Source organism: Carassius gibelio, chromosome A24 (genome assembly GCF_023724105.1).
Source record: "Carassius gibelio isolate Cgi1373 ecotype wild population from Czech Republic chromosome A24, carGib1.2-hapl.c, whole genome shotgun sequence".
In the NCBI taxonomy this organism is placed as follows: Eukaryota; Metazoa; Chordata; class Actinopteri; order Cypriniformes; family Cyprinidae; genus Carassius; species Carassius gibelio.
This window is the reverse complement of record NC_068394.1, coordinates 1,193,734-1,220,938: the sequence shown is the minus strand read 5'-3', so window position 1 is coordinate 1,220,938 and position 27,205 is coordinate 1,193,734. Positions and strand designations below refer to the sequence as shown.

Genomic DNA, 27,205 nt, shown 5'->3' with positions numbered 1-27,205 from the left:
ACATTTTACATTATTTTTACATTATTTTCCTCACCTGTTGGACACTCTGTCCCTTGGTGACCCACTCATTTCCTACTTTGACTCTCGGGTGGCACAAACCCTTGATGAGATCAGCAGAGTTCAGGCCCATCAGATATGCGACTTTGTCAGCATCTTGTAAAGAAAAAAGTTTATTATTTTTAAAGCTTATCAAAAAGTCAACAGTGGCAGTGTTGTAATGATTGTACAACATAACTTACCCTCAGTCCCATCAGCCTCTGCCTGTTCCTCTCTCTGCTTCTGCTTGAACTTCATGTTGCCGTAGTGCATGACAGCACCAGTCAGCTTGTAGATGCCTGCCTTTTCATCTGGAGTGAAGCCCAGCACATCAAAAGCTTCCTGCCATTCGAAAAGAATCACGAGAAAGCAATAATATAAGTCTACTTTTATTATCTTTTTTGTGGCATTTCACAACCGTTCTAATTTATGTATATTTTGAATGATATGGAGATATGTTACTAACATCAGTGGCAATCAGTTCTTCAGCATCATCAATGGACGCCACTTGTGTCTCTCCTTGGGAGATGAAGGAGTAGTCATAAGGGTTGTTGGTGATGAGCAGCATCTCTAAGGAGAAATAGGAACATAGATCAGAAAATACTCTTCTAATTAGAAACAGTAATGCAATAGACGTGACAGGTTATTTTACCCAGCAGTTCTGGCTTCTTCTGAGACAGGATCTGGTAGAAGATGTGGTAGTCTCTCTCAGCCTTGAGCTGATAAGTGACACGAGACTTCTCAAGCAGATCTAGAATTAGGAAAATTCCCAAAATTATTTCTGCGTCAAATACCGTATTTTTTCGGACTATAAGTCGCACTTTTTTTCATAGTTTGGATGGTCCTGCGACTTATAGTCAGGTGCGACTTATTTATACAAATTAATTTGACATGAACCGAGAGAAATTAACCCAAAGAAATGAACCAATAGAAAACATTACCGTCTCCAGCCGCGAGAGGGTGCTCTTATGCTGCTTATTGCTCCTGTAGTCTACACTGAAAACAAGGAGCGCCCTCTCGCGGCTGTATACGGTAATGTTTTCTCTTGGTTCTTGTTTCTAAAAAAATGCGACTTATAGTCTAGTGCGACTTATATATGTTTTTTTCCTCATCATGATGTATTTTTGGACTGATGCGACTTATACTCAGGTGCGACTTATAGTCCGAAAAATACGGTATATTTGTCTGTACTATAGTTTTTCAGTCATAACCGTAATAATATAAAGCATACTCACAAGTTTCAATATCTGCAGAAGCCAATTTTCCACTTACACCAAAGTGAATTCGGATGAATTTACCCTGTTCAGTTAGAAAAAATAATTAATAATCACATATACATATTATTTCGCAAGTTTAGCACCAATGTTTTTTCCACTATGAAGAGGGACTTACGAATCGGGAGGAGTTGTCATTTCTGATGGTCTTGGCGTTGCCAAAGGCCTCCAGGGCAGGGTTAGCTTGGATGATTTGATCCTCCAAAGTACCCTATAAACAAATAATTTCATTTTTAAAATCTTCAAATGAACACAATAACATTTAAAAAATGAAGAAATATTTAAGTTTTATTTTAGTACCTTCTTCTCAGAAGCTGCATCTTTTTTCCCAGAGACAGCAGCAATGCTGGCAAAGTACTGGATGACTCTTTTGGTGTTCACAGTCTTTCCAGCACCGGATTCTCCACTGTGGATTAAAACAGTAGACGGTTTTATCATTTAAACACATTTAATCTCACAAAAGAGTGAGGCTGAAATGACTTACGTGATCAGGACAGACTGGTTCTCTCTGTCTGTTGGGTGAAATTCACAAAGAAAAAAGTTTTATATATAATATTTTACAGTATAAATTTAGTTGAATAAATCTAAAATGCATTTTCTAACCTGACAGCATGTACTGGTAGGCGTTGTCAGAGATGGAGAAGATGTGAGGAGGAGCTTCAGTCCTCTTCTTTCCTCTGTAGGCTTTGACCACAGAGGCATCGTACACCGGCAGCCACTTGTAGGGGTTGACAGTGACACAGAACAGCCCTGAATAGGTCTGTAATGTGGCAGATAAATCAGTTCAGTACAATTATACAAGCAAATAACTGCAGTAGATTAATTTAGACTGTCTCATTCATCACTCACATAGATCATCCAGGCTGCGTAACGCTCTTTGAGGTTAAACAGCACGGCGGGCTCATGCAGGAAGGTGAACATCGCCATGTCCTCAATTTTATCAAACTTTGGCGGGTTCTGAGGATGAACATCAGCCTCCTTGAAAGTCAGAGTCTGTTGAAACAGAAATTATAACTTTACACAAGTCTTTCTTTGCCTTAGCAAATCTAACTATTGTGAGATCCTGATGAACAAAGCATCCTTACCTTTCCAAATTCAGTTTCAACAGTGACTTTGTCACCATCTCTACTGGTGATCGAGGCTTTGACGTACTCAACCTCGGGATCAGGCACAAAGCATTCCTTCTTCATGTCGAAGGGCCGAGTCTGGGCCTCCAGACGCTCCTTGTCTGACTTACGCAGGAAGGAGGCAGCTGTCCCAAACTCTGCCATGACGGCGTCAGACATTCTGAAACCTAGAAACAAACAGCCTTATAAACATAACATCCTTCTTTGACAAAAAAGAAATCTGCACAGAAACACTAACAACAAGTAACTGACATCACAGGTGCAGAAATGATAAATGCATTTCAGTACGGTAGATAGATTTTTTAGGGGATGCAAAACGTCTCACCTTGTGTTTGTCAAACTCTGTGCACTATAACTGCAGAGCTGGTGTTACTCTAAGGACGAAACAAAATACTGTGATTCTGATCATTAACCCAAAATTAGAATAGTCATATATTTCTGTGCCAGTTCTGGAAGCAGTGATTGTGAGGTCCAGGAGATCTCTCTCTGTCTTTCTGCTTGGAGGCTCTTACCTTGGGTTGTCCTGTGTGTTGTGTCCCCTCCAGAGTTGATGCTACCTTTTTAAAGGGAGTCACTGATCCCAAAATAGTGGTACACTGTGGATGCCCCACCCTGGTCCTGCTAAATAAACCTTCGAATGATTGGATGGCATAGGATATTCATCGGCGGTTGACATATATGGTTTGATGTAACAATAGGCTTCAAGGAGGAAGGACAAAAGAACACACATGTTGCTTTAAAGATTCTTTAACACCATCCTAATCAGGAACTCCTTTTATGACGTTGTCTCAGGTCAAAAAGGACAACAGTAGTCTATTTTGGAACCCTTCCTCGTACAGCAGGACACCCCTTGACATCTGAGCAATGTGAACCTGGCATGGTATGTTGCTAGAATTGTCATTGTCTTGCTCAGCCTCTCCATTGTTTCTCATAAAGATATGCTTTGTAAAGAGCCAACATGATGCATCCAATTAATATTAAATCTTAATGCACTAGCAGAGATTTATTGTTCGAGAAGACACCAGTGACTACTTAAAGAATTAATTAGCTAATTTAAACCATTAATCAATTCCATTTATCTAAAGTGCCACTGTCAGCTCAGCACCAATCACCGTTTTTGTGAGATATCCGGTTGTTCTTTTGCACACATTGTAGAAGTTCCAATATGTCATGGTTTGAGACTAAGTGGAGAGAAATAATTGAAGTGTGTCTATAGATGGAAGTGACGGACAACCAACAGCTGGTCTTTTTTGTGCCGTAGCGCAAGGTCAGCTTAGACCTACGGCTCCATTGTCACTGGACCTCAGGCTCTTGCACTTGTTGACATCCCATTGTTTTTCCTCTATCCTTGAGGACAAAGATAACCTTACGGCATTTTCTCAGCTTCTTTACAGTCAGTGCTGAGGATCGGAGACAGCTGTAGATGGGGGCCTCTGCAGTGTGTGAGGCTCCAGCAGCTGCTCTTTGTGCCACAAATGCTATGGTGTGAATTGTTGCAAGTAGCGCATCTTTTATTAGGAACCATGGGATCTTTTAACATTAGGATTAGGATGAACACGTCATCCTTTTAACAACATCATTATCAAAGTATTGTTGTTAGAACATGCATGCATGCATACGAATTATATTCACTTCTGTTATTTAAGTCAGTTGTCATGGTCCTTGAATATCACATTCATAGCACCCTACTCTGGTGTTCACTGGATCCAGTTGTCAGTTTTGGCTTTGAAGGTCACAACATTGTTCACACTCTTTTTTTAATTTTATTATCCTCAAAGTTATCTGATTGTGACTTGCAAACCCACTACGGATGGAGGAGTTTCAATGTTTTCTCATTTGCAATTTAAAATGATAGCGTATAATAAGATGAAGAACTTATACCAGACATATTTAAAAAGTGCATGATTTGAGGAGAAAATGATAAAATTTGAGATTTTAAAAAGCTTTTTAAACAAAAATAATATTGTTAGCTTTACTAACTAAACATATATATATATAAAAAAAAACTACTAAATAAAAATTTAACAGGACATATTACTGTTGTAATATTACTTTTCTAAATATTGCTATTTGTAATATTTAATTGTAAACAGGGTTTAAAGTTCTTGAGCACCGTGAGGGATTTCTGGCGTGCAGCGTTTGGCTGCGGGAAAAAAAAAATCATACATTTATAAAAATAAATAAAATCTTGTTTATTAATATTACTTTCGAGTCCACGAGTTCGCCTACCAATGGTATGAGAGGATCAACTTTCACTATCAACCAAACTAACATTACTAGCCAAATCAGAATGTTTTGCTCTTATAAACAGGAGTCGTGCACAATAGTATCCAATTGCAGACTCGCAGCACTTATGATGAATGGAGAAGCGTGACAAAAAGCTGCAAAAATCAAAGATGTCCATCTAGCGCATATTTACATATAAAAGCTAATTATAAAACAGCAGAGATTTGTAAACCGTTCAGAGTCATCAGATTTGTAGCGTAAATCATTTATAAACATTTGCCAACGTAGGTGAATTCATCAGCCTGTGACTAAATATGCCATGTATTGTACATCGCGATTTGAAAATAAAAGTTTCTGCATGTGGCCAAATATTAAAATTGAATGGATTTAAACATTTAAACTGCGTCCTCTGCAGGTATTTGTTTACTAGGCATATTACATTATGTATTTTAACAGTGTTGTTCAGCAAAACACGTACACACAATCATGTAATTTCTTGGTTTTGATATTTTATTTGAACCAATTATTATTGCGTCACCGTTAGTTTATATAGAAAAGTCATACTAAAGCCTCGTTTCCACTTAGGTCTGTTTGTGTTACTAACAAATATAAGATTATTGTTGTCAAAATAATCAGTAGTTCACTTGATTACCAAAATACTCATTAATTACAGCCTTAAATTAGTTAAAATATTTCTAAATACAACTGCATTATTTTACTTTTTTGTCATTTAAATATTTTGTCATTGAAAATTTCTTAACAGCTTTAAAATATTGTGTTCTTGTAGTGAACCAAGTATCTGTATTTTGTCTCATCTCGTGAGCGAAGTATATTGTCACACCCCTAGTGTCGATAAGCAGTGATATAGCTCATAATTTTCATAATTTGTATGATACAGTTTTCATTCTTCAGGTCAACCATATATTCATGAAAAAGAAAATCAGTTTGAATAAAGAAAGCAATAACTTTGCCATAGTATCCTTTCAAATGTTAAAGTTGTCAGAGTCATTGCATAAAGATTTTTTTTTATTATTTAACCCCTGTGTAAAATAAAAATGAGTTATTTAAATAATAATTGTGTTTTACATTACAACTGTACAGCACCAGCCCATAATTAGCTGCTTACATGACGTGTTTAATTAAGAGAACATATATATAGATAGATAGATAGATAGATAGATATATAGATAGATCAACATCACTTAGTCAAGCATTATAATAATCAAGTGTTATTTAATAATAGAACTTTAGTAATTAGAATTAAACTTGATAACCATGTTTGAATGCATACTAGTCATTTTAACTGAACATATTAACTGGAGAGGTGGTGGTTCTTTTTTGGTCAATCAGTGTTTCTGTAAAAAAAAAAAAAAAAAAAAAAAAAAACAATTGGGACAAAAATACTCATTAGATAATGATGATACAAATGCTACTAATGAGAACTATAAAATGCATCAAGGATTCATGAATATTAATCAAGTTTTGTGCGTTCGCTCGCACTGATTTGCTGAAATCAAAACAAGGACTATAATACTGTAGGTGAGTGCCAGCCAATGAGATTGTCATTCGCACATTAGCTCGGCCCACTACCGGAAAACCCATGAGTTCTTAAAAGCTGAAGAATTCCAAAGGAACGCCATTATTTTAATAGGAAAATACAACAAAGAATATTGCTTACAGGTAGTGTGTCAATATTCTCTCTCTCTTTCTCTCTCTTTCTCTCTCTCTCTTTGTGTGTGCGAGACAAAGCGACAGCGACTCGTGCACCTTCACACTAGAGTTTACAGTGTGTCAAATACAGGTGCGTTGCACATCCATTCAGATGAACTGAAAAACAGCACAGATCGCTTGATGGAGCGTGAAACTCAGCTCAAAACAGTGCTCAGTCTGAGTATTCGGCGAGTGAAAATAGATATGTGCTAAACTTATACTCCGCCTCCAGCTCACACACTGGCGAGAAAAATCTGAGACATCATTTAGTCGCTTAGAGTGGAGATTTCGTTGCATATGCGGGTGATTAACTCGCAATGTAGAGGGATGGCCAAGCAGACGGTACTGAGAAGGTACTGAGTCGAATGTGAAATTGTCTGCAGCAGGTTACTTTCGTGGTTTTAGTGGTAAGCGTGTGTGCCTCATTAAGGCCTTGAGATCTGAGAACCCCAATGTCCTGTCTCTTTTGCCTTCAGCTGCCAGCTCCGTCTCTTGCTATGACGAGGTGGAACATTCCTATCCACACTCTTCTCTGAGACGGAGGTGGTTCATTCTCAGCTGTTTAGGCTCTTTGACGCCTCGCCTCACCAAAAGGTTAATGACTTGAACCATTGTGCATCGTGACCATTGAGCAGGCTAATAATGGATAGAGGGGGTGTCTGTTTGTTTGATTTACTTCGCAAACGTCCAACTGGACGTCCCATGATGCTTTAGTTCTTTTGATTGAGTTGCTTGTCATTTCTTCATTATCCCTTGCTCAAGCCAGCTGTATGATGGAAGCAAATAATACAGGTAGGGCTGGGCGAGATGGCTAAAACAATTATCACATTGAGTTTTCAAGAGTTTCAAATCTTAATTTTAAAAGTCAGATTTTTGCTCATAAGTGCACGTTGTGGAAACCAGATTTTTTTTTAATTCTTGACATTTTTCTAGTTATTTTTCCTTAACAAAATAAGTATCTTAATTGAAAAATTCACTTCTTATTTTCTGCTTGTTCTAGTATCTTCAGCACAGTTTGCACAGTGTATAATTTTTTTTTTTGGACTTTTAGAAATGCATATTTGACAGGATCTTGAGTTGAGTTTGGATGCATATGTTAATGATCAAAAACAGTAACATATGTAAACATTTTAACAACCCATTTTTATGGATCTGTCCATCTACCTACCTCATTTTTATAATCGATCTATCTGTATGCAAATTGGCAAGATTTTTGACCTCTGCTTTGCAACTGTTTCTTTTTTCTCCCCTCACTCTCTTGCTTCTGGTGTTTTTACCACACTTCAATGACTGTTTGTCAAACACACACACATTGTGCTCCCTGCAGGAGAAGACCAAACACCTCTGAAGCACGGATGAAGGTAATGCTTTTTCATTTAGATTTTTAGTTGCACTGTTTTAATTGACGGGAAAAATGTTTTTATAAAAGCCAAATATAATTTTATGAATACTGATTTAACCGTTGAAGAAACAAAAATCGTCACACAGTCATAATAATGTGAGAACTAATAAAGTAAAATGAGTAAATGGACAAACTGATGAATTAAAAAATACTAATTTCATTCCAGTTGTTGTTGGTTATAACTGTCCATGGGTTAATGTCACAAAACCTTAAAGAAATGTCTGGGTCATACTTCACAGAAACTATTTTGCATAAAGAAATCAAATCCTAAACCTCAACGTTCTAAATCTCATTCTCGTTGCTGCTATGTGGGAAAAAATATGTCAAATAAACAGTATAATTTAAAATCTGAAGCATTATAATATTTGACCTGAATTTAATTTACACTCTCTTCCAAAAACGTAACAATAAATCATCAAAAATAAATTAAAAAAACAAAAAAAATTATTAATTTTGCTTTTCAAAACTTTGGGATGAAATATGACATTTATTTGTGATTCTGTTCATATGGTTATTAACAGAGAATGTGTTCTGATAAGTAAAGGAGAGTGGGAGAAGATGTCACATTGTGATGTTTTAGAAACTATAAAGTTTGGGTTATTGTGCAAACTACGTATGCCTTATTTAGATATGCGTTTTTTTATTATTTGTGAAGTATGTCCCTCAAACTTAATTTCTAAAATCATTCATACATTTTGGTTACATTTTGGTTAAGTGAACAGAATAAATGCTGATATACATTTAAGATCGAAGTCAGCTGTATGACGCATACATACAGTTATCGCCGATTTCTTGTACTCACACAGTTTTTTTCTCTATTTTGCATGGTGCAATTAAATATATTTTGCTTATGCATTAGTTAATGCATTGGTAACATGAACTCGCAATGAACAACACTCGTAGGGCATTTATGAATGTAGGGTCATGTTAAATTCTGCGTATACATTTGTAACATTTTAGTTAGTAAAAATTAAAATTGGCATATTATGAAAGGACATAAATTAAGGATGAAAAATAATGCAAATCTAATATAAATTAACGTCAAACCTAGATTGATAAATTATTGTTCAACATTAACTAATGATACTAAAAATGTATTGTGACTAGTGACAATAAACTACTAAATGCATTGAACTAACCGAACAAGTGAAGGTAAAGTGTTAGAATTTGAAAGATGTGACAACCTGCCCCAATCTGCCATACAGGGAAACCTTTAAAGGAAGCATGATCCGTGAAAGATTTAAGGGTGTATGTGCCCTCAGGTGGTGGTGATTGACCATTACAGCTCACATTTTTTGTTTGAGTTTGTTAGGTTTAGGTTTAAAATATATTGCCATCACAATTGAAGAGAAAGAGATTCTTCTGAAATGTAATGAGCTGAACTGTACACTCTTAGTCCAACAATGCTGCTCCCAACAATATTTTACAGTGGGTATAGAAAATAATTACCCCTCTTTAAAATAAAATAAAGGCTATTCCGTAACTTAGGACTGATGGCCGCAAATGCGCGATCACCTGTTTTTAAGTAGGAACATATAGTAAATCAGATTTCCTAGATCTAAGTGATCTAGACTGAGAAGGTGGATGCAGCAGTTCAGATAGGTACTGTGGTGCCTGGTTCCGCAAAGACTTAAAAACTTTGAGGAGTCGGGCTGCCGCATTTTGGACTAACTGTGACACAAGTCTGAGAGGCACCAATATACAAAGGGTTACAATAGGCTAGGTGAGATGTTACAAATGCATGCATGACAGTTTCAAGATTCTTACTAGACAAGAAGGGCTTCACCTTTGCTAAAAGACGAAGATGATAGAAACAAGACCTAACCACAGCACATATCTGCTTATCAAATTTAAGCCTGTTATAAAACAAACCCCCAGATTCTGAACACAGGTGGAACTGTAAGGTAACAGAGTATTGAGATCAACATCATAAGTGCTGTGATCATTTGAACCAAACAAGATAATTTCAGTCTTGCTCTCATTAAGACTTAAGAAATTACTAGCAAGCCAAAGTTTCAGTTAGTCTAAGCAGTCAAATATAGGCGTAAAGGCAAGCTTATCATTGCGCTATATTTATGTGTAGTCGGCATACAGATGAAAAGATACACCATATTTAGATAAAATAGAATCCAAAGGTAATGTAGAGATTAAACAGTACCGGGCCAAGAATAGAGCCCTGAGGGACACCAGAACTTAGCTGTTTATTAGAGGAAGAATGGTGCCCGAGGCAGACAGAGTAACTCCTATTTGTTAAATATGAGTGAAACCATTGGAACACTGTACCCTGAAGGCCCATACATTATTCTAGACATGATAAGAGAATGGTGTGATCGACCAGGTCAAATGCAGAGCTAAGGTCTAGCAAAACCAAAGCCACAGACTGCCTAGTATCGGTGGTAAGCATTACATCAATCATAACTCTTAAGAGGACCGATTCAGTGCTGTGATGGGCTTTAAAACCAGATTGAAATTTCTAGTGTTTATTGTTATCATTCAAAAAAGGCAAAAGTTTGTTCAGGACCACTTTTTCTACAATTTTTGAGGGGAAAGGTAAATTTGAGATTGGGCAAAAATTACTCAAAAGAGTAGGATTCAAATTTGTTTTTTTAAGATGAGGCAGAACAGAGGCATGTTTAAGGCATTCAGATACACTCCCAATAGAAAGACATTTGTTGATGACAAACAACAAATCAGGGTCGATAGCTTGAAAGACTTGCTTAAGAAAATGTGTGGGAATCACACCCCGAGGGCAACTAGCAGGTTTCAAACCAGCAACAATCTCATTAAGAGAGTCCAAGGTTATGGACTCAAAGACAAACCATGTAGAAGAGCAGAAAGGAACATCAAGTGGTGTATAGGCTTACAAAGGCAATAGAGGTTTAATCAGTGAGATTTTATCATTAAAATGATCCTCACAAAGATAAACAGATGTCACAGGAAAATGACTAATAGTGGGATTGAGAGCAGAATCAATTATTGTGAATAAGACTAGGTCTAGTAGTGTTATTAAAAATACCTCTAAGAGATATATACGCTTAGCATCATTAGCAGCTCGCTGAAATGCAGAGAGAGAGACCTTTAGGATTTCATAGGAAACTTGTAATCTATCTTTATTCCACTTACATTCAGCCCTTCTACAGGTATGTCTGAGTGAACAAGTAGAGTTTAGAGTTGTGTTTGTTTTTTCAACTTAAGAGGAGCAACCTCTTTACCTTAATTGGAATCGAAATTATGAATCCATAAGAATCAGATTCATGTTAGAATATACAAAGAGTGATATGTAATGCTCAATGGATTCTAACTTAATCTGTATTGTGTGGTTTACATTAGTTTGGTAAAATTGGGGTAAAATACCCCTTTGTATAGTTGACTCTACTTCAAAGGTTAGTTGAAGAGATGTTTCTATTTAGTTTGAATTAGAGGTGATAATAGACTAGCCTATTCTGTGGCACATGCAGTACATTCAGACATCATGTTTGGATATTGGAATGTCTGCATGGTTTAAAAAAAAAGACAAAAGTAGATGAAGTATTCATTTGCATGTATGCTTTATTCTACTGAACTACAGAAGAGATCATCACAGTAATCCATGTTTGCAGTGATCTAGTTAATATTTTCACTCCTCATCAGCCCCCTTCTGTTGGGAAAAGAAAAAAAATGTTAAAAGAAAATAATGTTAACATAATCCAGTTCAAAATGGTTTGAACTCAACTCATAAATAATTGACATGGATGTTTTTTTTTGTTTGTCTTGTTTTTGGAATGGTCAAGTGCATTTCAACAAGTGCATTATATAAATTGATTTTTCACTAGTAAAGAGTAACTAAAGAGTGCAGATTTAGAATATATCAGGCAGTTTAAATATGTGTTTATTTTTGCTTGCTCTTACCTTGGATCCTGTATCACGACTCTTGACTCTCAGCTTGTTGACCTGAGATTCAGCAATATCAGCCCTCTCCTCTGCTTCATCCAGCTCATGCTGGATCTTACGGAACTTGCCCAGGCTAGAATTTGCTTGTTCTTCCTATAGAATATACATTAATTGATTTTAGATCAGAATTAGCCATATGAAATAACTAAATTTGATCCTATGATGGCACTCTGGGAAGTATACTTACAGCCTCTTCAGCAACTCTCTTGTAGGACTTGACCTTCAGCTGGAGTTTGTCCACCAAGTCCTGCAGGCGAGCCAGATTCTTACGGTCCTCCTCAGTCTATGGAAAGCAATAAATAGTTTAAGGACTTGCAGTATATGTATACATTTCATAAATTGAATACATTTTATGTATTTAGAAAATAACAATCAAATAGTCCAAGGCAAAAACTGCTTGTAGTCAATATTTTTCCTACCTGGTAGGTGAGTTCTTTGATGCGTCTTTCATATTTACGAATCCCCTTGACAGAGTCACTGGCCTTTCTCTGTTCTATCTCCACCTCACTTTCCAGCTCTCTCACCTAACAGATGTGTAAGAATTTTAGCTAATCAAGCAGAATGAACATTTTACAGAATGCACAATAGACTTGTTTCCAAAAACATCAGCAGCTTACCCTGGCTTCCAGTTTCTGGACCTGCTTCTTGCCTCCCTTCATTGCGATCTGCTCAGCTTCATCCAGACGGTGCTGTAGGTCCTTGATGGTCTGCTCCATGTTTTTCTTCATGCGCTCCAGATGAGCACTGGTGTCCTGCTCCTTCTTCAGCTCTTCTGCCATCATGGCAGCATCAGTGATGGCCTTCTTGGCTTTTTCCTCCGCATTCCTGCACTCCTGCACTGCTTCCTCAACCTCAGTCTGAAGCTGAGAATTATCTCCCTCCAGCTTCTTCTTCTGATTCAGCAGACTGGTATTCTAAACATAGACAATATTGACATTCATATAGTTTCAAGATGAGGGTTTTACTAGTACTTTTTATCTAGTACAGATGTGTCATTACCTGAGAATGCAGGAGCTGGACTCTCTCACTGATGTCCAGCAGTTCCTGCTCAGCCAGTTTCCTTCCTCTCTCAGTCTGTTCCACCATTGATCTCAGCTCATCCAGTTCAGCCTGCAGCAGATTGTTACGTCTCTCCACAATTGCGATGTTCTCTTTGAAATCATCATTACTGCGCAGAGCGTCATCCAGCTGCAGTTGGGAGTCCTGTGAAGTACAAGATGTGCAAATGAAAAAGACTACAGACCAAGTGTTATTTCATGTAAGCATCATCAAATCTGAACCAAAGATTCATCATACTTTAAGATGTCCATGAAGTCCCTTGAGTTGTTTCTGAGATTCTGATGCCAGTCTGTTAGCCTGGCTGAGCTGAATCTCCATCTCATTGAGGTCTCCCTCCATCTTCTTCTTCAGTCTGAGAGCTTCATTCCTGCTGCGAGTCTCTGATTCCAGTGAGGTCTGAAGGGTATCAATCATTCTCTGCTGATTCCTCTTGGACTGCTCCATCTCTTCATCTTTCTCAGCCAGTTTACGTTCAATATCAGCTTTGATCTGATTGAATTCCAGCTGAGCTCTAAGGATCTTGCTTTCCTCATGTTCAAGGGAACCCTATGAAGAGAAAAAAGGGGTGTTATTACTGAGATCACATTTTTGTGTAACCCTTTGTTTTGGGGTAGGAGCTCACCTCCCTTAAAATAATATGGAATTATCAATTGCTTTAAACAACTCCTTGTTTTAAAAAAAAAATGTCAGCTGAATATAAAATGGGGGGGTTGCTTTTGTTTTACCTCAGCCTCCTCCAAAGCAGATTGTATCTCTTGTTTCTCCTGCTCCAGTTGTTTCCTAAGTTTCTCCAGCTCATGAATATTCTTCCCACTCTCACCAAGTTGCTCAGTGAGGTCAGAGATTTCCTCTGTGCAATAGAAATAATGGTCACACTTTATTTTAAGGTCAAATTCTCACTATTAACAAACTGTTAACTATGGATTTTGCATCAGTAAACTTCTAGATTTTAATAATCTGCTTATTATTGGTTAGTAAGGTAGTTTAACTTTAGCCATTGTGTAGGATTAGGGATGTAGAATATGGTCATGCGGAATATGTGCTTTTATAAGTACTAATAAACAGACAATATGTTAATAATAGGCATGCTAACTAGTTAATAGTGAGAATTAGTTCCTATATTGAAGTGTCAACAAAATAACTTATGACCTTATAAATACCAGGTATTAAACTAATGGTTTGGAGATGTAAAACCATTCTTACCTTGGAGATTCTTGTTCTCCCTCTTCATGGTCTCCAGGTGGTCCAGTGACTCTTCATATGCGTTTTTCAATTTAAAGAGTTCAGTGCTCAGAGATCTAGCTTCTTTTTGAGCACTTTCCAGTTCAGATTGGGACTCCTCATACTTTTGCTTCCACTCAGCCAGAACCTGGTTTAAAGTTAACAATGTTAATAAGAGCAGAACCATTTTAATCCAATATGTTTCGATTAAAGAATAGTACTGGACCCTCTCCATAGTTTTAGAAATTAGAAATTAGAAATAGAAATAGAAATTTTAATTTATATCAATTTAACATTGACAGTTTTCTGAAGATTATTGTTACTTTACATGCTTCATTTCGATTTTGCAATTATATGGAAACTGTGAGTCACTGCTTTCAAGGTACTTTCTCTTTCCCTTACCTTGTCAAAGTTTCTTTGCTTCTTGTCCAGAGCAGCGGCAGCAGCATTGGATCTCTCCACATCCACCATGAGATCTTCAATCTCATTCTGCAGCCTGTGCTTGGTCTTCTCCAGAGAGGAGCATTTAGCATTGACTGCTTCCACAGCTTCTTCTGCATCTTGCAGACGCTGAGCCAGTTTTTTCCTATTATAAATAATAAAAATACCAAATATATTTGACCATCTGAAGTATCATTCACTACTGAATTTTGGACGTTTAATAAAGTTTTAATGTTTAATAGGCAAATCCCAACGGAAAAGTCCAAAGATATTTTCTCTCATTACTAAAGGCCAAAACGTCTTACTTGGCTTCCTCCAGCTCTTCCGTCCTCTGGATGGCATCAGTTTCATACTTAGTTCTCCACTGAGCCACCTCAGAGTTTGCCTTGGACAGACTCCGCTGCAGCTCAGCTTTGGCTTCCTGTTCCTCCTCGTACTGTTCCCTCAGCAGATCAGAATCATGACGAGCAGATTGAACTGCATGGGCCAGGGCATTCTTAGCCTAAAGACAAACAAATATTTGGTTCCAGTAAATTTGTATCTAATATTAGATAAAATATCTAATAATTAACTCTTTAGCAAAAAAAAAAAAAAAAATGAAAGAAAGAGAAAAAGAGCTGAGAATGAGATTTTGTAAACCTTGATCTCTTCCTCTAGCTGTCTCTTGAGGTCTTCAGCCTGCTGAGTGTAGGACTGCTTGCCTCTGGTCAACTGAGACACCAGGGAGTCTTTCTCCTCTAGCTGTCTGGACAGTTCACCTGAAATCCAATATCAAAAAATTTAGATTTTTTTTTAAATGATCACTATGGGACAGGTAACAATATTTTGTGATTTTACCATTCTCAGTTTGCAGCTTGGCTTTTTGCATGGTGAAGTCATTGATTGTGCGCTGGCCTTCCTCACTCTTGGTTCTGTACTCACTCATCTGGTCTTCCAGAGTTCTGCACAATTTCTCCAGATTTGCCTTGAAGATAAAATATATGATAGATGATTGCTTTCTTTTACTGACAATGTATAAGCTATGTGTTAGACCCTTCATTTCTCTTACTCACCTTGGCCTTTACAAGCTGATCCATGTTGGAGACCACATCATCCAGTTCCAGTCTGAGTTCACTCTTCTCTTTCTCCAGCTTCTGCTTCACTCTCTGAAGGTTGTCAATCTGTTCTCCCAGATCGGCCACGCTGTCGGAATGTTTCTTCCTCAGTGTAGCAGCGGTAGCCTCGTGTTGCAGAGTGGCCTCTTCAAGGTCTCTGCGCAGCTTCTGTAACTCGGCTTCACGTTTCTTGTTCATTTCAACCTGGGCAGCAGTGGCTCCACCAGCCTCCTCCAACCTCTCACTGATCTCCTCCAGTTCTCTGGAAAGATCAGCTCTCTGTTTCTCAACTTTGGCACGAGCGGCTCTCTCAGCCTCCAGCTCTTCCTCCAGCTCTTCAATTCGGGCCTGGTTATGTGAGGAAACCAAAGTTAATGCCAGCATTCCTAATAGTCGAACTGTGTAACCATCTAAGAATGATGAATTTTAACCTGCAGCTCCTTCAGTTTCTTCTGGAGTTGGGATTCTATAACCTGACAATCTTCAATCTTGCTGTTGAGCTGGCTGATCTCAAAATCTTTTCTGCCAAATAAACAAAATGACACCAAATGGATTAAAATGTCTTTTAATATTAAAACAAGATTTTAAAGCTTTTATAATATATAATAGATCTTACTTCTTTATCCGCTCATCCATCTGCTGCTTATCATTTTCTAAATCCATCAAATTTTCTTGAGTCAACTTCAAGTCACCCTCAAGCTTTCTTTTAACTCTCTCAAGATCCATGCGAATTTTCTTTTCTTGTTCCAGAGAACCTTCAAGCTAAATTTCATCCAAAATAATTATATATAATAATTATATTTAAAAATAAATAGTAAATTGATTTAACTCTAGTGTTATGTTTTGTGGCTCTCACATCATCCACTTGTTGCTCCAGCTTGGCTTTGGCTTTGGTCAGTGTGTTGACTTTGTCTTCCTCACTCTGGAGGTCATCCAGTGTTTGCTGATGGGCCTCCTGCAGAGCTTTCTTCTCTTTGGTCAGCTTAGCAATGATCTCATCCAATGCTGCCATCTCTTCTGTCAGGTTTTTAACCTACAGAATTGTGTAATTGTATCAGGAGACTCCTAGCAAACCAATCTTACATCTCAGATATGTTCATTGTTGAAAACTGACCTTGTTCTCAGTGGCATGTTTCTCTTTTTCCACTTTGGCCAGAGTGAGCTCAAGATCATCAATGTCCTTCTTGAGCTCAGAACATTCATCCTCCAGCTTTCGTTTCTTGGCAGTCAGCTCAGCATTCATTTCTTCTTCATCCTCCAGTCTCTCAGTCATTTCTTTGACTTTACCTTCAAACTGAATCTTGCTCTTGATCAGACCCTCACATCTCTCCTCAGCATCTGCAAGATTATCTTGCTCCTATCAGAGAGGGGAGAAAAATAAATACAGGTTTATTTCCGCAAGGCGAGGGGATGTCACCCATAGATGGTTGGACCCACATAGACCAAGCCACCTTACCCACTGGTGATTAAACCTTTCCACTCTATAACCGGGCCACTTTCTGACGAATTGAAAAATAAAAACAGCCAACCATCTCTGTCAGAACTACATAGTGTTCACTGTATAAATTAAATGTAGATTATCTGTTCAGTTAATATAAAACCGACTGCGAAAACATATATATCAATTCGCTGTTTTACCTCTTGACTATTTTTAAGGCTTATTCTGTGGCGTTTATAAGCCTTTTGATGGGTTGTGTCATGGAGGTGTAAAAATAGTTACTATCACTTAGTGTACACTCTTCTCTGTTCCATGAACTTTTCTCTCAATGTGCACAATGTCATCTCACTATCTGAAGTGTTTGTCATAGCAAATCAGCACAAGCTGTTGTGAATAATTAAGTGAAGCATCTTCTTTTTAAAAAAAATTTAAGATGCCAACCCGTCATTGATGTACTATTATTCCTTGACATGTCACAAATTGTGACGTCAACACGATGTAGATTTTAAACCCGGAAGATGAAAATAATGCAAAAAATTAAAATTATCCAACAGTTGAAATGAACGGATGCTAACATTGTCTTCTATGATGTGCAACACAAACACCTAAAGTAGTGTGTGGTTTCATTACCCTTTAAAAAGTGATATACTGTATGAACACACCTATTATGCATACTAACTATTAGCATCTGCTCTAGTGGGTCTTGTATAAAAAAATGCTGAATTTTAGTCCCACATGAACTTACAGACTGCATTGCAAGCTGAAGGTCATTCTTCTCTTGGAGAATGGAAACCATCTTTTCCTCAAGCTCCTTTCTGCGAGCTTCAGTTTTGGCGTAAACCTCCTTCAACTTCAGGAATTCTTCCTTCATGTTGGCCATCTCTTTCTCAGTCTCAGCAGATTTCAGCAGAGGCTTGATCTTGAAGTAGAGCTTCATCCAAGGCCAATTCTTGACCCCCATGAAGGCACGGATGTTCCACTGAATCACAAGCAAGGCATCTCTGCAGATATTTAATAAGAAAGTTCAGTCATATATTATAACTTGCAAGTTAGAGAAAAGATTAATGTCCCAAGAGCTGAAAACTAACCTTCTCTCCACAATTTTCTGGAATTCCATTCTTGATAGAAAACCACGAGATCTGGACTGAATTCCAGTAATAATAAGTGCAAGACGGTCGTCTCTCATCTCTTCAAGAGTTCCCAGAAGACCAGCCTTGAAGAACACCTGAATAGCAAAGAAATTTGTGTCAAAAAGAATGAAAATAGAACAGTGCCTTTGTAAAAAGTTATTGTTAATATGAAAAAATACCTTAGTGTGTCCTAACTTGTACTGGCTGTGATCAATGTCAAGAGAACCCAGAAGCTTTTCTGCACCCTTCTTATTATCAATGAACTGTCCCTCAGGGATAGCCGCTGGATTTAGGATCCGGTACCTACAAAAAATAAACACATGAACAATAATTTTATGCTTTTAGTGCATTATTTATTTATTTTTTTTAACATATGTATTTATATTTATTTCTAGTAAATGCTGCAGAGTTGGTGAAATTAGCAATAGCTTAGAATCACTCATAAATTATTTTGTAGGACATAAAAGCCATTTAGTTTCATACTTACCGTTGTTTGAAATCTCCATACAGGATCCTGTTGGGGAAGCCCTTTCTGCAGATTCTGATGCCCTCCAGCACACCGTTACAGCGCAGCTGGTGCATGACCAGAGGATTCTCCATCGCCCCAGGAGTCTTAGTCTCATTGGGAATCAGGCAACGCACAAAATGAGGGTGAGTTGACTTCAAGTTGGTCATGAGCTTGTGCAGGTTCTCCTGTTGGTAGACCATAAAGAATTTTAATTTATATGCACTAAAACCATGTGAGAAAAAAGTAGTGTCATATTATTAAATAACCTTACCCTATGGAGGGCTGACACTGTTTGGAATGAAGAACCCTTCTTTTTGGTACCTCCTTTGGCACTCTTAGCTCCAGAATCTGTGAAATGCATATGTTTGTTGTTGCTATTATATAGTAAAATAAGTGATTACCATATGTTAATTTCACACTTTAGTATATACTTGCCTGCATCACTAGCAGCATAATTAGCAAATAGGACAGAAAGCAGTTTCATGGTGGACTTCTGGAACAACCCTACAACCGTCTCATTGAGAGGGTCCTTGTTCTTCACCAGCCAGTTTGAGATGTTGTAGTCAACAATGCCAGCGTAGTGAACCAGGGAGAAATGCGCCTCTGGTTTACCCTTGACAATCCTGGGCTTCTGGAAGTTAGGACTTTTGCCCAAGTGGTTGTCATAAAGCTTAGATTTGAATGTTGCATCACTGGCTTTGGGGAACATGCACTCCTCTTCAAGGATGGACATGATACCCATGGGCTAAAATGAGTAGTAGATTGAGACAGTCAATATGATAAAAAGTAGACCCCCCCCCCCCCAACAGTATGTTCATTTAATATTCACCCACCTTCTCAATTAACTCAATACAAGCCGCTAAGTCCATGCCAAAGTCAATGAACACCCATTCAATACCCTCCTTCTTGTATTCCTCTTGCTCCAGAACAAACATGTGATGGTTGAAGAACTGCTGCAACTTCTCATTAGTGAAGTTGATGCACAGCTGCTCAAACGTGTTGTACTGCAGGTGGAAAATATTGTAGAATCACAATGACGCAGTAGAAAAAAACTGAAGATCTTAACATTAATCAGTAGATGTAATCTTACATCAAAGATCTCAAATCCAGCAATGTCCAGCACACCAATGAAGTACTGGCGAGGCTGTTTGGTGTCCAGGGATTGGTTGATTCTCACAACCATCCACAAGAACATCTTCTCGTACACTGACTTTGCCAGAGCACCAATAGAGTAGTACACCTGACAAAGGAAATATTAAATTTGCTGAATTTCACAAACTGTAAACTCTACAGAGAAACAATTTTGTTTGTATATACAGGTATAACGTTAATGTACGGTAATGAAAATACAGTTGTTCATTCTGAGTTACCAGTGAACCTTATTGTAAAGAGTTACCGAATACTCTTTTCATTTTTTACCTGTTGGACACTCTGTCCCTTGGTGACCCACTCATTTCCTACTTTGACTCTCGGGTGGCACAAACCCTTGATGAGATCAGCAGAGTTCAGACCCATCAGATATGCGACTTTGTCAGCATCTACATGTTAAAAAGAATACAGAGCTTTGAATCTATATACAATATATCTAAGACTTTTTTTCCATTTATGAAGTTGGGATTGCTGACCCTCAGTCCCATCAGCCTCTGCCTGTTCCTCTCGCTGCTTCTGCTTGAACCTCATGTTGCCGTAGTGCATGACAGCACCAGTCAGCTTGTAGATGCCTGCCTTTTCATCTGTAGTGAAGCCCAGCACATCAAATGCTTCCTACAGTAAATATAGAGAGCCTGTCAAAATGCTTAATATTCTTCCTTTTGATAAGTTCATTTAGTCTTCCTTTAAACTCTTTAAATGGCCAAAATGTTGAATCATTTAGTCATCAAGTCATTCTAAACCAGCATGACAGACAGACTTCAGTGGAGCACAAAAGGAGATGTTTTTTCCAACATGTTCATATACAAAATTATCCTATAGCTTCGGAAGAACAAGTTGTGTGGACCATTACTTCTTGGAGCCTGATAGCTTCTGATCATTATATGCATAAACGGTATGTTATTTTATGTTTCACAGCAGAAATGCAGTCATACACATTGTCAAAAGTCTTCATGACAGAATTTAACATTTGGGGTGGACTATTTCTACTAATATTTTATACCATGATAACTTGTATTGTGAACTTTCTATGTGTTAACAAACACTTACATCAGTGGCCATCAGCTCGTCACGGTCATCAATAGATTGCACTTGTGTCTCTCCTTGGGAGATGAAGGAGTAGTCATAGGGGTTGTTGGTGATGAGCAGCATCTCTAAGGAGAAATGGTAACATATATCAGAAAATACTAAAAAAATAAAATAAAAATGCATTAAATGTTTATGAATACAATGGGTAATTTTACCTAGCAGTTCTGGTTTTCTCTGGGAGAGGATCTGGTAGAAGATGTGGTAGTCTCTCTCAGCCTTGAGCTGAAAAGTGACACGAGACTTCTCCAGCAGATCTAAATGAATTGATGCATAGATGAATAACAAAACAGATGCACTGGATGCAAGTGATGTTGGGCAGTAAATACTTACAAGTCTCAATGTCAGCAGAAGCTAACTTTCCACTGATTCCAAAATGGATACGGATAAATTTACCCTGTAAATAAAGCAAGATTACAATATATAACAAGCTCATACAACAGAATGTGAAGCACATATAAAATATGTAAACCAATTTGAACCCTACTTACGAATCTGGAAGAGTTGTCATTTCTAATGGTCTTGGCATTACCAAAAGCCTCCAGAGCAGGATTACACTGGATGATTTGATCCTCCAGAGTTCCCTGTGAAAATTACTTTTTATTTAACATTTGGTATAACATTGACATATGGCATTGTTTTATGTAGTCTAGTAAAATAATAATAGTAGTAATCCATAAATAATCTAAGTCACAGTGGAAGAAAAAAGACTAATACTTAACTTATAAAGACATCATTAATTGAAAGTTTTTTTTTTTTTTTTTTTTGCATGCAATGCTAAAGTGTACTATTTATGGAGACTATATCTTTAACACCAAGTATTTCTGCAGACTCTGTTGATATTCTCCTTGATTCATTCAACTCAAAAGCTAAGAATGTTATTGATGATATTGCACCAATAATGGTCAGTAAGAAAACAAACAGACAGAAATCAGTTTGGAGAAGATCAACAGCAGTTCAGACTATTAAAAGACAATGCAGAAAAGCTGAGCGGATGTGGAGGAAGACGAAACTTGAAATTCACTATAGCATCTATAAAGACAGCCTTCATGCTTTTAATGTGAAACTAGTCACAGCTAGACAGAACTTCTTCTCAAACCTTATAAACAGTAACTTAAACAACACTCGTACTCTTTTTGCCACGGTTGAGAGACTGACAAACCCCCAAGTCAGATTCCCAGTGAAATGCTCTCAGACAGCAAATGCAATGAGTTTGCTTCCTTCTTTTCTGAGAAGATCATCAATATCAGGAAGGCGATTAGCACATCCTCAAGTGATGCAGACATTAGACAGATTCGGCCACAATATCAAAAAGATACTATGTCTATTTTTGAAACAATTGATAGCAAAATTCTGGACCTCTTCTAGTGCAGCACCTAAAATCTTCAACCTGCTATCTTGACACACTTCCCACATCTTTTTTCAAAAGTGTGCTTAACTGCTTAGAAGCAGATCTCTTAGAAGTGGTGAATGCCTCACTTCTTTCTGGGACATTTCCAAACTCCCTAAAAACTGCAGTTGTTAAGCCCCTCCTGAAAAAGAGCAATCTTGATAACACCATTTTGAAGGGAGAGGCTATTATGTGAGTCTAGGAGAGCATAAGTCTAAGTGGACGTCCATGACATGCGGAGTCCCACAAGGCTCAATTCTTGCACCGCTCTTGTTTAGCCTGTATATGCTTCCTCTAAGTCAAATAATGAGAAAGAACCAAATTGCCTATCACAGCTATGCTGATGATACCCAGATTTACCTAGCCTTATCTCCAAATGACTACAGCCCCATTGACTCCCTCTGCCAATGCATTGATGAAATTAATAGTTGGATGTGCCAGAACTATCTTCAGTTAAACAAGGAAAAAACTTAAGTCATTGCATTTGGAAACAAAGATGACGTTTTCAAGGTGAATGCATACCTTGACTTTAGGGGTCAAACAACTAAAAATCAAGTCAGGAATCTTGGTGTGATTCTGGAGACAGACCTTAGTTTCAGTAGTCATGTCAAAGCAGTAACTAAATCAGCATACTATCATTTAAAAAACATCGCAAGAATAAGAAGTTTTGTTTCCATTCAAGACTTGGAGACTTGTTCATGCCTTTATCACCAGCAGGGTGGACTATTGTAATGGGCTCCTCACCGGCCTTCCCAAAAAGAACATTAGACAGCTGCAGCTCATCCAGAACGCTGCTGCCAGAACCAGAAAATCTGAGCATATCACACCAGTCATCAGGTCCTTACACTGGCTTCCAGTTACATTTAGGATTGATTTTAAAGTACTTTTACTCGTATATAAGTCACTAAATGACCTAGGACCGAAATATATTGCAGATATGTTCACTGAATATAAACCAAACAGAGCACTCAGATCATTAGGATCAAGTCAGTTAGAAATACCAAGGATTCACACAAAACAAGGGGAGTCCGCCTTTAGTGCGCCTATGCTGCCCGCAGCTGGAATCAGCTTCCAGAAGAGATCAGATGTGCTAAAACACTAGTCACATTTAAATCTAGACTCAAAACCCATCTGTTTAGCTGTGCATTTATTGAATGAGCACTGTGTAATGTCCGAGCTGACTGCACTATATTTTCACGGGTTTTCTATTTTACTTTATTTTTTTATGTAAAATCATTTTCTAACTGTTTTTAAATTCATTTTAAGTAAATGTTTTAACCATTTTAAAAGTTTTTAAATTGCTTGTTTTATTTTTAGTATTTTTCTTCATGATTATTTTACTTTCTTTTATGTAAAGCACTTTGAATTACCATTGTGTACGAAATGTGCTATATAAATAAACTTGCCTTGCCTTGCCTATATAAAAGGTATATTCATTCATCCATTATAAACCAATATTTTGGGAATAAAGCACCTTTTTCTCCATTGATGCATCCTTCTTGGTTGGTGCTGCAGCAATGCTGGCAAAGTACTGGATGACTCTTTTAGTGTTCACAGTCTTTCCAGCACCGGATTCTCCACTAAGAATAAAAACATTTAATTAAAACTCTGAGAAAATGCAGCATAGAAAGAAAATATGTTGTGTGTGTAACACATACGTGATCAGGACAGACTGGTTTTCTCTGTCTGTGAGAAAGAAAAAAAGGAGAAAGTTAATATTTATGCACTGCAATGTAAATCTCCCAAAGCAAACAACATAAATAAATACTACAAGTCATCACCTGACAGCATGTATTGGTAGGCGTTGTCAGAGATGGAGAAGATGTGAGGAGGAGCCTCAGTTCGTTTCTTTCCTCTGTAGGCAGTGACCACTTCCTGGTTGTACACTGGTAGCCCCTTGTAGGGGTTGACAGTGACACAGAAGAGCCCAGAGTAGGTCTGTAAGAGATTCACATGAGCATCAGATCTGCTCATATGTTAGAAAGTAAATGTGTGAGCGTTTTAAGACGCCACTCACGTAGATCATCCAAGCTGCGTAACGCTCTTTGAGGTTAAACAGCACAGCGGGCTCATGCAGGAAGGTGAACATCGCCATGTCCTCAATTTTATCAAACTTTGGCGGGTTTTGTGGATGAACATCAATGTCCTTCACAGTTACTGTCTGTGGATAACATAAAAAAGATGTTTCACACCTCAAATTTAAAGAACGTCTGTAGGTTCTCTACATTGACACCACTACTCTATATAAACAATACAGATATTAAACCATACCTTTCCAAATTCAGTGTTAACAGTGACTTTGTCACCGTCTCTACTGGTGATAGAGGCTTTGACGTACTCAACCTCAGCATCAGGCACAAAGCATTCCTTCTTCATGTCGAAGATGCGAGTCTGGGCCTCCAGGCGCTCCTTGTCTGACTTACGCAGAAAGGAAGCAGCAGGTCCGAACTCTGCCATCAGGGCGTCCCCCATCTTTCAGTCAGACTGAGGCAAAGAAAACAAGATTCTCTGAACTAATTTCATCATGAGCTATACCTAATATTTCTAATCATCAACTGATCTGTCAGTTAACAAGCTACAAAATGTAAATAATGGATAAAGGCATGCCTTACCAGATAAAATCCAATAAAAGTTCAAGTCCTTGCAAGTAAAAAAATAAGCATCATTAATAAAAAAACCATCCTATTCTATTGTTCAGACCTCATTAACAACTTAATCTAAATTATGCATGCTGCTGTATAGCAAAGATTTGATATTAACAAACACAAACCATCTTACCTTTAGGTGGTACAATGATGTGAGCTTGAACCATTGTGTTGTTAGGTATCGCTTTATATAGAGGCACAATGACTGTGACATTGACTCTGTATTTGGTCTGGGTCACTTGTGTGTGTAGCTTTTTTTGGGTGCCTGAAAAAAATGTCTGTGTCAGTCTGAGCATGTGGTGTGTGGCGAAACATGAAAGATAAGAAAGGATCTTAATCACAATGGTGCTATTTTTGTCCCATGTGTTTGTTATTTTTCAAGATATCAAATCTTTACAAAAGTTAAGTATGCTCATGTCATAATTTGTAGTTGGTTCTATTAGCCAAATTTACACCATCTTTGAATTTTTTATGTGCATAAAACATAACAGGTGTGGAAACTCTTGTGTGAAATGCGCCACAGTTAAACTTGCTTCACACAATCTTTTTGTTTAAATCAAATCCTAATCATACAAAGCTTAATTAATGCCTGTGATGCAGTCATTTTCACAGGTTTATCTTTGTGCTCAAGGATAAAGACAAGGTAACAATGCCTCAAAAACCAAGATGGCTGTCAGGGAACAGTACAATTGTCAGTAGACAGCTGTAATGGCAACAATGGATATTTGCGGCCTTTTGATCTCTTCCAATTCAGAGACAGCTGCTACTCTTGCTTGTTCGTGTTTGTAGCTTTGACCTTTCTTGACTACGCAGTTGATATATCATCACCTGTGGTTTACAGGTTGTAGCAAGTTCAAGTGCAGTCAAACGAACAAAAGCGTCATTCAAGTTCATCCATTTGTTCTTCAAGAACCCTTGAAAGATTCCCAAAACAAATGCATTAAACTGACTCTGTAAGATACAAAAAGCAGTTTGTATGTTTACAGAAGTGATGCAGCAGTAATGCAAGTAACATTGATAGAGAAAGAGCATGATTAACCAGTCAAACTAAACACTTTAACTGCCAATCACTTTTTAAACCGCATTACTGTATTATCAACTCTACAGTGTTGATTTGTTGAGGAGCCGTGTCAGCCATTACTCAAGACCTTTTGTGAGGATAGGATCCTGCCTTGACCTCTCGTCCCTGTTATTCTGCACCCTCCTAACAAGCACCTTACTTAGTCTTAGCACTTTTACGATCTATTCTAGGCCCCTCATCCTCTACAGCACACCATTCTCAGCTGTCTACTAACCCTTGTTTATCGGCACTCAGGAGTAAGAATGGAAGAAACAGTGCAACCTTATGGCTAATTTGTAATTGGAGCTTCCTTTGTCATTGGAATAGTATGGTCTTGCATCTGTTGGGTTAAATAGGAGTCTAACGTGTCCCGGCTTTTTGTCCTCTGCTGTTTCTGCAGCACATTCAACAGTTTCAAAGAAAAGATATTGCTTGTGATATTGAGCCAAAAGATGCGATATACAGTGGGGTTCAAAACAAGGTTATTGTAGTTAACTAAAACCATAAAAAAGTGTTACTTTAAAAACGAACTGCTGTACAATATTACAAAAATGTACAATTATTTTATTTCAACTAGGGGTCAAGGCAACATTTCTCATTTTAATTTAGTTTTATGATGTACTAAGTTAGCTAAATAATGTATATAGACATTTAAACGAAATAATCGCTAAAACTAGCTACATTTAAAATGTAAAATAATAACAATATTTAAAAGTATTAATAAACACTATAATTTTATTTTCTTTTTTTTACATTTTGAGACCACATTTGAAAATCAGTATTTGAAAATCTAATTTAATCGTGGACCAATTTTTTTTATTTTTTTTTTATTTTTTTTATTTATGATTTTAAAAACATTTGAAACAAAGCTGAATGAGAAAATGACTACTTTTTGGCCACTATAGTAAATGTGACATTGATCATGTATAGTATCTGTGTTAACTGAAGCACAAGGTGCTCTTTGGTCCATTCTCAGATAATACTGGATTAAAAGATCTTCAGGGTTTGTGTTTCACTTCATGTTTGCCACTTTAAAATAATTTCTGTAATTTGTTATGCCACTTTTATCTAACACCAGAATGTATTTAGAAGAATATAAAATTTGCATTATTTAGTGGTCTCGCTTTTTGAAAGCATTGTATATTGCTCAACTAAATGACACCCTCTGGTGGCAGTACACTGCAGTTATCATGATTGTCTGTACATTGTCATTGAGTATCGAAAAACATCAGTGTGCAGTGGATATTTTAAATATCAACATCAATTTGATATTACGTAT

At 37.5% G+C, this 27,205-nt stretch overlaps 1 protein-coding gene across 1 annotated transcript in view; it reads right to left on the bottom strand.

Moving 5' to 3' along the window:
- LOC127946082 (uncharacterized) overlaps positions 1–25,118 on the bottom strand; it is a 32,131-nt gene extending 7,013 nt beyond the window's left edge. The window contains 51 exon segments of the mRNA XM_052542397.1: positions 35–153; positions 240–378; positions 503–606; positions 689–787; positions 1,272–1,335; positions 1,429–1,523; positions 1,526–1,716; positions 1,795–1,822; positions 1,914–2,070; positions 2,160–2,303; positions 2,396–2,604; positions 3,717–3,784; positions 11,396–11,412; positions 11,664–11,798; positions 11,893–11,988; positions 12,125–12,229; positions 12,323–12,619; positions 12,705–12,908; positions 13,002–13,310; positions 13,490–13,614; positions 13,968–14,133; positions 14,388–14,571; positions 14,732–14,928; positions 15,066–15,184; positions 15,264–15,390; positions 15,479–15,868; positions 15,952–16,042; positions 16,137–16,282; positions 16,377–16,553; positions 16,635–16,877; positions 17,704–17,959; positions 18,047–18,183; positions 18,268–18,391; positions 18,576–18,781; positions 18,868–18,944; positions 19,032–19,341; positions 19,430–19,600; positions 19,687–19,836; positions 20,016–20,134; positions 20,222–20,360; positions 20,796–20,899; positions 20,990–21,088; positions 21,165–21,228; positions 21,323–21,415; positions 23,696–23,801; positions 23,880–23,907; positions 24,003–24,159; positions 24,239–24,382; positions 24,493–24,705; positions 24,834–24,861; positions 25,000–25,118. Of these exon segments, the coding sequence (XP_052398357.1) occupies positions 35–153; positions 240–378; positions 503–606; positions 689–787; positions 1,272–1,335; positions 1,429–1,523; positions 1,526–1,716; positions 1,795–1,822; positions 1,914–2,070; positions 2,160–2,303; positions 2,396–2,604; positions 3,717–3,784; positions 11,396–11,412; positions 11,664–11,798; positions 11,893–11,988; positions 12,125–12,229; positions 12,323–12,619; positions 12,705–12,908; positions 13,002–13,310; positions 13,490–13,614; positions 13,968–14,133; positions 14,388–14,571; positions 14,732–14,928; positions 15,066–15,184; positions 15,264–15,390; positions 15,479–15,868; positions 15,952–16,042; positions 16,137–16,282; positions 16,377–16,553; positions 16,635–16,877; positions 17,704–17,959; positions 18,047–18,183; positions 18,268–18,391; positions 18,576–18,781; positions 18,868–18,944; positions 19,032–19,341; positions 19,430–19,600; positions 19,687–19,836; positions 20,016–20,134; positions 20,222–20,360; positions 20,796–20,899; positions 20,990–21,088; positions 21,165–21,228; positions 21,323–21,415; positions 23,696–23,801; positions 23,880–23,907; positions 24,003–24,159; positions 24,239–24,382; positions 24,493–24,693 (7,230 nt within the window). The 5' untranslated portion in view covers positions 24,694–24,705; positions 24,834–24,861; positions 25,000–25,118.
- Positions 25,119–27,205: the final 2,087 nt, after the last annotated feature.